General features: G+C 41.3%; 1 protein-coding gene across 3 annotated transcripts; it reads left to right on the top strand.

Moving 5' to 3' along the window:
* The first annotated feature begins 7391 nt into the window (after window positions 1-7391).
* On the top strand, window positions 7392-11039 carry LOC133011782 (neuronal acetylcholine receptor subunit alpha-3-like). 3 transcript variants are annotated; one of them, XM_061079679.1, is made up of 7 exons: window positions 7395-7526; window positions 7628-7672; window positions 7755-7864; window positions 8196-8403; window positions 8686-9289; window positions 9374-9681; window positions 10914-11039. In XM_061079679.1, exons 2-7 carry the CDS (start codon window positions 7646-7648, stop codon window positions 11037-11039), a joined length of 1383 nt encoding a protein of 460 aa, XP_060935662.1. In that variant the 5' UTR covers window positions 7395-7526; window positions 7628-7645. The 3 variants fall into 3 exon arrangements, with proteins under 3 accessions (XP_060935661.1, XP_060935662.1, XP_060935663.1); XM_061079680.1 differs by having other exon boundaries at window positions 8686-9348; window positions 9526-9681; XM_061079678.1 differs by having other exon boundaries at window positions 7392-7526; window positions 8686-9681.
* Window positions 11040-11909: the final 870 nt, after the last annotated feature.

Below are 11909 nucleotides of genomic sequence, written 5' to 3'. Positions count from 1 at the left end.
TCTAGGATCCAGGACTGATTCGCAGAGGCTCCTTGCACGTGCTTCGGGCAGAGTGCAGGAGTCATTCCAGTCCATTCCAGTGTGGTGCTGCGCAGCCTCAAATGCAACCTGCTAGTCAGTGTGGTCTGACATCTTTCCATCATAGCAGTAGCGTTTTCTGCAATTTGCGCTACAGTAGCTCTTTCTTGGGATTTGACAGAGCACTCAACCTTGACCATCCGGTGCCCACATGCATCGATGAGCCTCGGCCACTCAAGACCTTCATCAGGTAGTTCACTCCTTTGGTCAGTATTGGTTGGTACAAATCACTGCATACTGCACCTATGCAGCCATCGTGATTTAGCCCAGATGAAAACATTGTCTTGATTGTTTTTTACTTTTTAAAAGAAGGTTCTTATATATTGTTATGTGGCCATATAGCCATGATGAAGATTATGCTTTTGTTCTTCATTTCATAAACATGGCAAAAAAGAGTTAACGTAGGGGAAGTTTTATGCAGGAAAACAACATATTTTGTTGTTCTTTTGAGATGGGCTCTATGTCCGATTTAAAAGATTCATAAATTCTTGCTCTAACTCGGTCAGTAGATATAACCGAGATCAGTCATAGCTTCCTCCAACTGCTTGAATTAAATCACTGAGCTGGACTGACTTGGTAATTTCTCTCTCATATATTCAAATTAAATTCAGTATATTCACTTCATGCAACTCATTTGAATAATTTTTACACAAGCCCAGACTCTGATATGATGAGTCAGTAACTCGCTGTTCCTGAATGAATGTAAGGAATAATGGAAAGTAAACGTTGGCATTGAAAACACCACAAAAGTGCTCCAGCGTCCTATTGACCATGCTCATCTATAGAATGATGCCCTGATGTCTCCAGAGGAAATATTATGACATTGTTGTTGTATTGTGAAGTCTGTTAAAGGCGTTCACGATTTCAATGGGCAACTTGAACATAAAGTTGCATCATTAGCTCATCTTTACAATTGGGAAAATGTTCTCCTTTCTATTTACAAGTATGGGAATTCAATTAAAATATCTCACAACATATGCCAAGAATCTGACCTCTAAACTATAGTACATCCTTTCAGATGAAAGCACGGAGGCAAAGAACTATTGAATTTCATGCTTCACTGAAAAAATCATATGCTGTTCAGAGCGAGTCAAATCAGAGGTGAATGGACATACATAAATAGGAATGTGTGCGTTCACACAGGCGTACGGACTGTATGTAGGTAAACCCTCATACTTGAAAACATCGTTAATACACCGTATGCTTCATGGGAGAGTCGCAGCAGAGGCAGTAATCACCCTGGATCCTCTCGTGCGTCACTCAGCATGTCACGGTCAGGCCATCAAAAACCCTGGAGAGCAAAGACACACCATCTTCTCTGCTTGTTCTCCCCTCTCCACTTCTCTCCTCCTATCTGTTCTCACCACTCTCTCTTTGTATCTCTTCTACATGCACTCACACTCACTGTCAGCAGTGTATTATTGGAACGTAATTAGTTCCTTCGGAGTGTCCACCACTCGCTCCCAGGCTCATCCTGTTAAGCACATGCCTGATCAAAGAGCTTCTCACAGGCCGTGGGTCTTTCGGCAGCTTTAGGCTCCTGTAGCCACCGAGAGATAGGCCCGCTGTTTGGCTTGCTAATGCTTAATCAATGTGGCTATTTGAGGGTGAAACGCATGACTGCCTGGCTTGACTTCGCCCGCTTCAGAACAGAGGATTGTCACTTTGTTAGCGCATCATGAAAGTGTGCATGTCTGCTTTGATGCAACAAGACTGTCAAGCTGATCTCACATGAGTATGTGTTCTCAAAGACAAACTGAAACGACAGTTTTGTGTACGATGGTGAACAACTTTATAAAGCTTGAGTTGAAGAAGCTGTTAAAAGACAAGACACTTTTTGTTGATGATTTCTGTGTGTTTTATCTGGACTTGAGAGTTGTGACTTCGCCAGGTATGGAAGTGGTGGTGTCCAAATCACTGATGCCCTGATCCTCTCACAAACCTATTGCCATCATCTGGTCTACATTTTAATTTGTGTAAAACTCGCACCCTCCGCTTTACTAATTTAAGATTCTATTAATAACTTTTATAGTTCCAAACGTTCCGGCCCCCGGTTTTATTACAGAGCTAATCTTAGTAGTTCATTAGTCAAGGCTGGTAACCAAAGCTGATAACTAAGGCTGATAACTAAGGTTGGTAACCAAGGTTGGTAACAAAGGCTGGTAACCAAAGCTGACAAATCTGTCAAATAAGATAAGGTAAGAAGTCCTTTATAAGTCCCCTAATGTTACAGCAGCAGAAGACACCAGATACAGTAAGTAGCATGCACTACTTGGGGAAAGGAATATAGAGAAATAGATATATACAATAATATATAGAAAAATATATAAATGTGAAACTGGTATACACAGTGTTAACAAATATATTATGGTTCAGAATATGTACAGTAAATGGATTGCACATAACGGTTTATATTGCACAAAATATTTTTTTACAAATAAGTATAGCATAGTGATTATTGCACAGTTGACAATATTAAATTGACAATCCAAAGTGGTGGTGGATGTAGTTTTACTAGGAGCAGAGCTGGTTGTGCAGTCTTAATGCTGCAGGAAGGAACCACCTGCGATACATCTCCTTCAGACACGTAGGGCAGACCAGTCTGTTGCTGAAGGAGCTGCCCAGTGCTGTGATGGTGTCCTGCAGGGGGTGGGACTGGTTGTCCATGAGAGAAGACAGCTTCTCCATCAACCTCCTCTGTCCCACCACCTCCACCGGGTCAAGCAGGGTATCCCAGCACGGAGCTGGCCCTCCTAATAAGTCGGTCCAGTCTCTTCCTGTCAGCAGTTGAAATGCTGCTGCCCCGGCAGACTATTCCAAAGAAGATGGCAGATGCCACCAGAGAGTCATAAAAAGTCTTCGAGAGCTCCCCCTGCACTCCATGAGACCTCAGTCTCCTGAGCAGATACAGTCACCTCTGGCCCTTCTTAAAGAGGGCCTGGTAAATAAGGCTGGTATGAAAGACCAAATGTTTGCTATCAGGGCTCCGAGGCTTTTATCTTCCTTGCTTGAGTAGATAAGACTTGCCAGCACTTGCCAGTACCTGTTTTGAAATCATTGCTTAAAACATGTTTTTATGGGGAAGTCTGTTTAATGCCAGATTTTTAACTAATTTCATTGGATGTTGTTAGTTTTTTATATTGTATGTTATATTTCTTATTTTAGTTTTGCCTGTGTTTTGTTTTTTCCAATTCCCGTTCCTTAATAACCTTGTTTAGGCAAGTGTTATAGAAATAAAGTTTTATTTAATTACATTTTTGAATGGTTTGATACAAGATGGTGAACATATACCAGCTGAACATCCACATATTAGTATTGTCATTTGAAAGCATGTTAGCATGCTGACATGAGCATTTAGATCAAAGCTACCATGACTGTAGGCTCAGAAATGAGCTTGAGTTTGAACCTTTATGAACCGATTATGTTGTAACTCCACAGCTGGATCATGTCAAATTACACGGGCTCTGGATTTGAACTCAGAAGCGTGTATTTTCTGTATATATTTTCATAATGGAAGATTGATCTCCATAAATCACTTTTAATCATAATTGTTTTATCGCTGCCTGTTTCTTCCACATGCTTCCTCATAAATGCACTCTGTGACACAAAAAATTAAATCCTTACTTTAAATACCAGGGAGAGAGACACGATGAAAATTCACATGCAGCGTCAATTGAGGTGAAAGAGCAAAGGTCATAATTAACTTGCTTTAAATTAAGTCTAGTTAAGATCTTCAATGGCAGAATAAAGGAGGGAATCAAGGGAGTGACTGTGCCAACAGGCGAAGATAGAAAATACTTTTTTTTTGTTACACTGAACAAAAGGTCCAATTAATTGACTCGTTTTAATTGCCCTGGTTTCCCCTCGCCCAATTAGAGACTTAAAAAAGGTTCTGACAGTGCAGCGACTCAGGGAGCAGCGGGCAGTTTTACGGCAGGTACCAAGAGCTGAAATTACACAAGTGTCTCTGGAGAGAGGCCTTTTCATTAAGCTGTAAGACTCGGCTCGCCTCTGCCAATGACCTCAGAAAACTTCTGAAGAGTTTAGAAACCACAATAGTATAATGCAACTTTTTAGCCATATAGAGTACTGGAGCTGGATGTGATGGGTTTTATTTTTCATCATTGAACTTCTTGTTTCTAGTTTTGTTTTGTAAAAGTGAGTCAGCTTATAAAATCAATTCGGGTTTTTCTTCTGATCTTTAGTGGCGGATCAAGGATTTTCCAAATCAGGACCCATTAAGAAATCTGCAATTCACACAGAGGGACTAATTCCTGTGTATGTCCAACATCCATTTGTGATTCAGTAAGACTCAAATTTATGTAATTCCTTCTTTCCTGTTGACTCTATAGCTTTGAGCAAAACCACACATCATTACTGTATATATATATATATATATATATATATATATATATATATATGTAAAACATTTCTTTGTTCATGCACATTGTTGTCTTCAGAAAAGCCTAGAAAATTTTTAACGAAATGTTATGTTTATGGTTAGGATTGTTTGTAAGTGGCTGGTTTATAAAAAAATACTAGTGACAGAACAGGGGCAGATCAGTGGCCAATCAGATTTCAGCTGGGAGCAGTGTCACCAGACCCACCCCTTGATTTACCACCACAGATATCTTTGGTGACAGTTCCTCAGAGTGGAGATCCTGATCAGACTAATCAGACTGATTCTGCTGAAAATGTTTGGAGCAACAGTAATAAACATTGGAAAAATAAATCTGTGCAACCTGATTATATCTCATTGGACTTTAATGGCTTCTGCTTCCACTGGTCTGCATTGTGTGCTCAATCTGAACCTGATATTAAGTGAGACTAACTCTGAGTTTCGGGGAGTAAGTGTAATAAATGAGAATAATTAATGAGAAAATAGTCCTTGCATACTTTTAAATGTAGCTGCAGCATCCTGTTTTCATTATGACCTTTACGAATAATGAAATATTGCAGTGTGTGTTTGTTGTTGCACCAGATGTTGTGATTATATAAAAGCTGAGACGAGAATTTTTAGCTTTGTAAAATTAGTCTTCCCCCATCTTCTGAGATTAAAAATTAAAATTGGTTTAAAATCTGATTTCGCAGTGTTAAATGTGAAATTATTTGGCTCTAACATTGGTTATAACATTGGACATGCTTATGATTTAGATAGTTCCCAAATAAATCAACAAGGGATACAGTTCAATTATTTTTTCCTCAGCCTTGGTACGTCTCCCAATATGAGAAATTGGACAGACTGTGATGCTGTGATATTCACCTGAGTGTACTCCCAACAGCAATAAATAGAAGAACTGCAGTATGACCATATGAACAAAGATAATAACAAATATATATATGTACACTTTCAGTACAGACGGTCCCAACTGAATGACCACATATATTCTCATTTTAAAATCTCTACATCTCTATATAAAACAACTCCTGTCCACTTAGCTGCATTCTTGCGCTCAAGCCATTCTAGATTAGCTCAGTATGGCTGGAGCTCCCACCGCAGCCGCCAAAGCATGAGTGTAATGGATCGTGGATGAATGGATTTTCAGTTCATATATTGATCAGTTGCTTTACCTCTATTGTTTGCAATGAAAGATATGTAACCTACACAGCATTCCAGTTGTTCCTGCGTCAGTGATGAGACATGACTTATTCAGAGAGGATAGCCTGAGGATGAAGAGTAAGTTGACAGGATACATCAGTTTAACATGCTCCTGGTTTGTAGTGAGATAAACTGACTCGCACAGAAGGAAAGTTGCCATTAAAGGTCCATGTTTTATTCATTTGTTGTCAAGGATACAAACCTTTTCAGTGTACTTGGCTATTTGTGTGGATATGGGTTATGCACCCTTTGGCCCTTTGGTAACTCACATTCTCCTCCAGCTCTGAAATGGTTCACGTGGCTCGCTAAGTGCAAGTCTGATGGTTTGGGACTGCGTTGAGTAATGTGTGCGTTGAGTAATGTGTGGGTCACTTCTTGACTTGAAAGCTACAGTACGATGGAAGAGGATTTTTTCATTTGTTGTTGGTTGTCTGAACGTGTTCACCATCCAAGGACATGCAGGAGGACAGACTGTCAATATTTACATGCAAATATCTAAACTCTGTTGGTGGCCGGTGTTTAGTTGACCAGAAGAAACGTGAGGATCTGGAGCCACCATTGAAGCCACTGACAGTATTTCTGAGGTTGTGCTGATGGTGTGACTGTGTGCCGTCCCAGGTGAGGCGAAATTTTCTGCTTGGACAGGCGTGGGTCTATATGCCAGGTCAGGCCTCAGTGTTACCAGTTGCAGTTTTCCACAATATAACCTTCAGTTGTGCCTCACAAAGGGCAAACAGACTCGTGCAGACGCACACTCTGCGATGCTTCATATTTGACTTTGAGCACTTTGTCTTTGGAGATATGATAAAAGCTTTCAGGCGTTGCCCTCATTTTGTAAACATGCAGCTGTATCTCCTCTCAGAACACTCTGATTTCTCGCAGCCATCATAGAGAAACAACATCGATTTAACAGTTAAAGGGCTCTTTCACCTAAATCTAAATAAATAACATTGAATTTTCCATTTTGTCACTCAAGCCAAGTTTAGGGTCTATTTTCTCCAAGGATAATTTCTCTCAAAACAAAACTATCTGCGCAGCTAAATATACAAATATCGCATTTTTTTGTGATTCTGCTGAAGCCATTTTTTGATTTAACGTGTTTGTGTGTGTACTCATTTTTGTTGCCTCTTTAAGACCCTTTTTCAACAATAACACTGACCTTGTCCTTACCGGTAGACCTTGTAGGGACAAAAGCCAGACTCTAATGAGACAAACATAATTTCTGAGCGCTTGGTTAAGGTTAGAGTTAAGGTGTGAACTGTGGTTAGGTTAAGGTTAGGGTCAGGCATTTATTAGTTATAGCTATAGTAAGGGATAAGGTTTTGGTTTGGCTGTCCCAATAAGAATAGCTGTACAAATCTGTGTGTGTTATTGCAGCTACAATATGAAAGATACGTAGAACAAAATATCCAATGAACTAGTAACACATTTTATCTCAACTGACCCTTTATTAAAGCATAAAAATAATCTGTAATATTTAGTTTTAGAGACTCTAATGTTAAATTGTTTTGAGGGTCTGAACTTTTAATAATGTTGAGGTTCAGTTTCCTTGTAGTTTCTCGCAGGATTTCTCAATGCCCACAATTTAACACGATAAATGTAAAATGACATAATTTTTTTATTTTTTTATTTATCTTACCGAGGCTTTATTTAATTATATTTGCTCATTCTCCTCTTTCTCCACTTCTGCCTCCTCTCTTTTTCATCAGGCTGCTATTCATTTAAAGGAGAAGACCGATTGTTTCGGAGGTTGTTCCGGAGGTACAACCAATTCATCCGGCCGGTGGAGAATGTATCGGATCCAGTCACAGTGGAGTTTGAGGTCTCCATTTCTCAACTGGTCAAAGTGGTGAGGGTCTGATGTCTATAAACAAAAAATAACACAGATATGGATCATCCATTCATCTACGTTTCACTCTGATGAGTAATTCGTCTTTTGTGTCTTAACAGGATGAGGTGAATCAGATTATGGAAACCAATCTCTGGCTGAGACATGTGAGTTCAGGTTCCTTCTACATGTATGTGATGTCTGCCATATTATTTGTACACGGTAACTTAGATGTTTTTTTTCTTGCAGGTGTGGAACGACTACAAACTGAAATGGCTCCCTGTTGAATACGATGGAATTGAGTTCATACGAGTTCCTTCCAATAAACTCTGGAGGCCGGATATTGTTTTGTACAACAAGTGAGTTTCTATTCATGATGAGAAGAAAATAACAAAGAGGCGGAAAGATAGACAGCTTTATAAGCTTTTTCAGCAATAGATTTGTTTTCTGTTCCTGAAATTCATTATCTGAGAAAATATAAATGACAAAGTTCGAATGTGTGTCACTTTTCCATCTTTTTGGCCAATAAACTTTAAAATTACATCATCCATCAGAGGTACTCTATATTAAGAAGTTGTTCATATCTCTTTCTACATGGTAATGATATTTATGTTTGCTCAGCATCATCTGACATTTTCAGCTAAATGTTGTAACGGCCTTAAAGTGAAATGACCTTTACGTCTCTCACAGTGCTGTGGGCGATTTCCTGGTGGAAGACAAAACCAAGGCCCTGCTGAAGTTTGATGGCACCATCACTTGGATTCCTCCGGCTATTTTTAAATCCTCGTGCCCCATGGACATCACCTACTTTCCCTTTGACTACCAGAACTGCTCCATGAAGTTCGGCTCCTGGACCTACGACAAGGCCAAAATCGACCTGGTGCTCATTGGCTCAAAGGTCAGTCTGATCACTGGGGAGAAATCCTGACCATTAGTAGTTGTTACTAAGCAGCATTTCGCTGTTTTATGGAATTAGTATTTTATCTTTCATGACAGCTTTGCAATTTCAAAAATATTAGCACGAAAATTTCACTCTCAAGCTTTAAAAGTCACTTTTTTATGTGATAATGTCGTCGTCTTGGAGAAGAATCGACATCTCCTAATCTTTAAGTAAGGTTTCGTAAGGTTTCGTAAGCAGCAACCTTGAGACCTAAAAATAACGTTTCCCATTTCTCTTCAGGTGAATCTGAAGGATTTCTGGGAAAGCGGAGAGTGGGAGATCATCGACGCACCAGGATACAAGCATGACATCAAGTATAACTGCTGCGAGGAGATCTACCCGGACATCACCTACTCCTTCTACATCCGCCGCCTGCCGCTCTTCTACACCATCAACCTCATCATCCCCTGCCTCCTCATCTCCTTCCTCACAGTGCTGGTCTTCTACCTCCCGTCTGACTGTGGCGAGAAGGTCACCCTCTGCATCTCTGTCCTCCTCTCCCTCACTGTGTTCCTGCTGGTCATCACCGAGACCATCCCTTCCACCTCACTCGTCATCCCACTGATCGGCGAGTACCTCCTCTTCACCATGATTTTCGTGACGCTCAGCATCGTTATCACCGTCTTTGTCCTGAACGTCCACTACCGCACCCCCATGACTCACACGATGCCAGAGTGGGTGAGGGCTGTGTTCCTCGGGGTGCTGCCCAGGGTGATGCTGATGAGGCGGCCTATCGACCAGGGCTGCTCCTCCCCGGCTACAGCGGGGACAGGAGGAGGAGGACGAGGAGGCACCAGTGGGGGGAGAAAGAAGAGAAAAAACAGTATAGGAAGTGGCTCAGGAAGTATAATTGTTGGAGGTATCACTGGGGGTGTCGCCTTACCACCTCTGGATGGTGGCACGGTTGGAGGAGGGACCTCCTCAGCAGGTGGCTCCATGAACTGCGTGGAGCACCGCGACATGAACCGGGATATCAACAGGAGATGCCCATACAGAGGCAAGGAGGTACCGACTCCTGTCCCTCCCCCAAAGACCCCTCCTCCTCCTCCTCCCCAGCCACCCCAAACCCAAGGACCCCAGGAGTCCGAGTTGCCCAAGCTGCCCAGGCCCCTGAATGTCTCGTCACCCGTCAACGCTGTGGTTGCCTTCTCCGTGATGTCGCCAGAGATCAAGCAGGCCATCGAGAGCGTGAAGTACATCGCAGAGAACATGAGAACTCGCAACAAAGCCAAAGAGGTGCGTAAGCTAGCATTAAGTTTTATTGTCTGTGGTGTTTTCTGCTAAATTATTGTTTTCTATTCATTTTGGGAATGATAAAAGTTGATGAAAGTTAACCTTTAAAGGGAAACTGTCTGTTTAGTACCTCCGGAGGAGGAGCACTACTGCTTATGTGAAGAAGCTGTTTGATGTGGCTAGCAGTGAGAAATCTGATATTTTGCTTGAAATGACTTCACCTGAGTCAGCATCAGTTGGCTCGAAATAATACGGGATTGAAAATGAAGAAAACCCTGAGGGGTGTGCAGTTAAAAAGGCGTGAGCTTAGCAGACCTCTGTAGTTCACTCTTTGGCTCGGGGCTACAAATATCATACTGCACCTGGGACGACCAAGTTGTTGGCAGTGGATTTGCATTGTGTGTAAAGCAGGCGCTAGGTCTGTGACAAGGAAGAAGAATGTGAGGAATAAAACTGGTAATTTCTCTGCCTCTACTAGTGTAGAGTATTATTATCAAGGAGACACAAGCAGAAGACTTGGAAACTTCTGGCCAAGGCAAAACCAGAGAACCATCAAATATATATATATATCTTTATAGCGTTATCTTGGTCCAATTTAAATCATGAATCTAATTCAATCTTAACCCTATAATGCCTTGTAGAGACCTTTACCCTTTAGAATACTGTGAATAGATTGTGTCAGCACAATACACACAGCGCACATGCATACACACACAACCTGTGTGTGTGTGTTATCTCAGTGGGTGAATTTCTACCTAGCCTCAGTAAATGTTGCAGAAACCATTTAGACGAAGCTATAAAGGGAGAGTAAAGCTGCTTGTTTGTTGCGGACGTGGGGCTTTGTCTGTGCCTCCTGTGCGCTCTGGATGGTGCTGATATGTTTGTTCTCTCAGCTCCATCTTTTCTGAGCAAAGCTGGGATCTTTTTTTGGGGGGGGGGGGGGGGGGGGGCATGAAGAATAGCCTCCTCTATAGGGGCACAATGGCATTATGGTCAGTGTAGCCTTGATCCCATTGTCCACACCTGACTGTGTTTATACGCACACACATGCTGTGCAGAGTCTAACATTAGCCAAATGCATGTAGGTTTCAGATTCTTTTTGAACACAACCACTCGTCACCAAAGGTTGCTAGGAGTCTTTAAAAGTAGAGAGAGATCAGTGTTGTTAAAATGAATTTGTGTTTCCTAGATATTTTGTTTTTCCACATCTAAATTATTTTCTTTCCCGTCCCCAGGTGGAGGACGACTGGAAGTATGTTGCCATGGTCATCGACAGGATCTTCCTGTGGGTTTTTGTCACAGTGTGTGTGCTGGGAACTGTGGGACTCTTCCTCCAGCCGCTCATCAGCTTCTTCAATTGAGACACTTGTCTTTTCTCTGTCTCTGTCTCTCTCTCTCTTTGTCTACTTCTGTCTAACACACTTGAATTAGTAAGGGAATTATCTGTCCCGCAGCTCTTCCACATCAAACAATATGGGCTGTCTTCTTTCCCCATTTCTGGCGTTTTGTCTCTCCCCCCCGACTGCATCTCTCCCGCCATCATTTTAGTCCTCAGATGTTTCCTCACATGACTTACCCACATTTCCTTGTCCCTCCCATTTCTTGCCCCATTAATGTGCATGTAATGCTGTTATCCAGTCTCATTACTGTTTTTTTCCCTGAAATTATTATCACATCTGCTCTCCTTCTCGGTTTTCCTCTTCTCCTATGAGACACTACTGGCAGCTTTTCTCTTCACAGTCGTCTTCTGCTTCTTACTCTGTGCAAACCTCTCTGAATTTACACTTTTTGAAGATTTTTATCATATCTCTCATTTAATCATTCTAACTGAGATCTCTTTTTAAAGAGTGACATGGTTAAAAGACCGACAATCAATAAAAGGAGACAAATACAACTGTTACACACCCCAGACACAATATCCAATTAAAATGCAAACCTACATTAAGGAGAAAATTCCAGCCATAACAGGTACAATTATGTAAAATGTTAATTTTTTTTTCAGTCCTTTGAAATTGATTAAAATCCTGCTGATAATAATGAGCTCAGATATTTTCAGGTTCATAAGGAGCAGCATATTTAAAAGCTCTTTTTCCTAATTTTATTCTAACCCTGGGGACCAACATTTGTAGAATGTTGGTCCCCAGAGAACAAATGCAAAAGTGTGTGGAAATAAGGATATGGCCACTTAGCAGCAGCAGAACAGTTGTGTAAGAGGGTTTCCCAGTCAGCTA

The sequence above is a fragment of the Limanda limanda genome, chromosome 10 (genome assembly GCF_963576545.1).
Source record: "Limanda limanda chromosome 10, fLimLim1.1, whole genome shotgun sequence".
Classification (NCBI taxonomy): Eukaryota; Metazoa; Chordata; class Actinopteri; order Pleuronectiformes; family Pleuronectidae; genus Limanda; species Limanda limanda.
Note: the sequence above shows the minus strand (reverse complement) of the source record. Positions and strands in the feature narration are given on the sequence as shown.

What these genes read in the sequence shown, in the direction of transcription:
- LOC133011782 (XM_061079678.1), top strand. Translation starts at nt 7,646, where the DNA reads ATGGAAACCAATCTCTGGCTGAGACAT. An exon ending in CCAATCTCTGGCTGAGACAT is followed by an intron (nt 7,673 to 7,754) that starts GTGAGTTCAGGT and finishes TTTTTCTTGCAG; the next exon opens with GTGTGGAACGACTACAAACT. An exon ending in GATATTGTTTTGTACAACAA is followed by an intron (nt 7,865 to 8,195) that starts GTGAGTTTCTAT and finishes CGTCTCTCACAG; the next exon opens with TGCTGTGGGCGATTTCCTGG.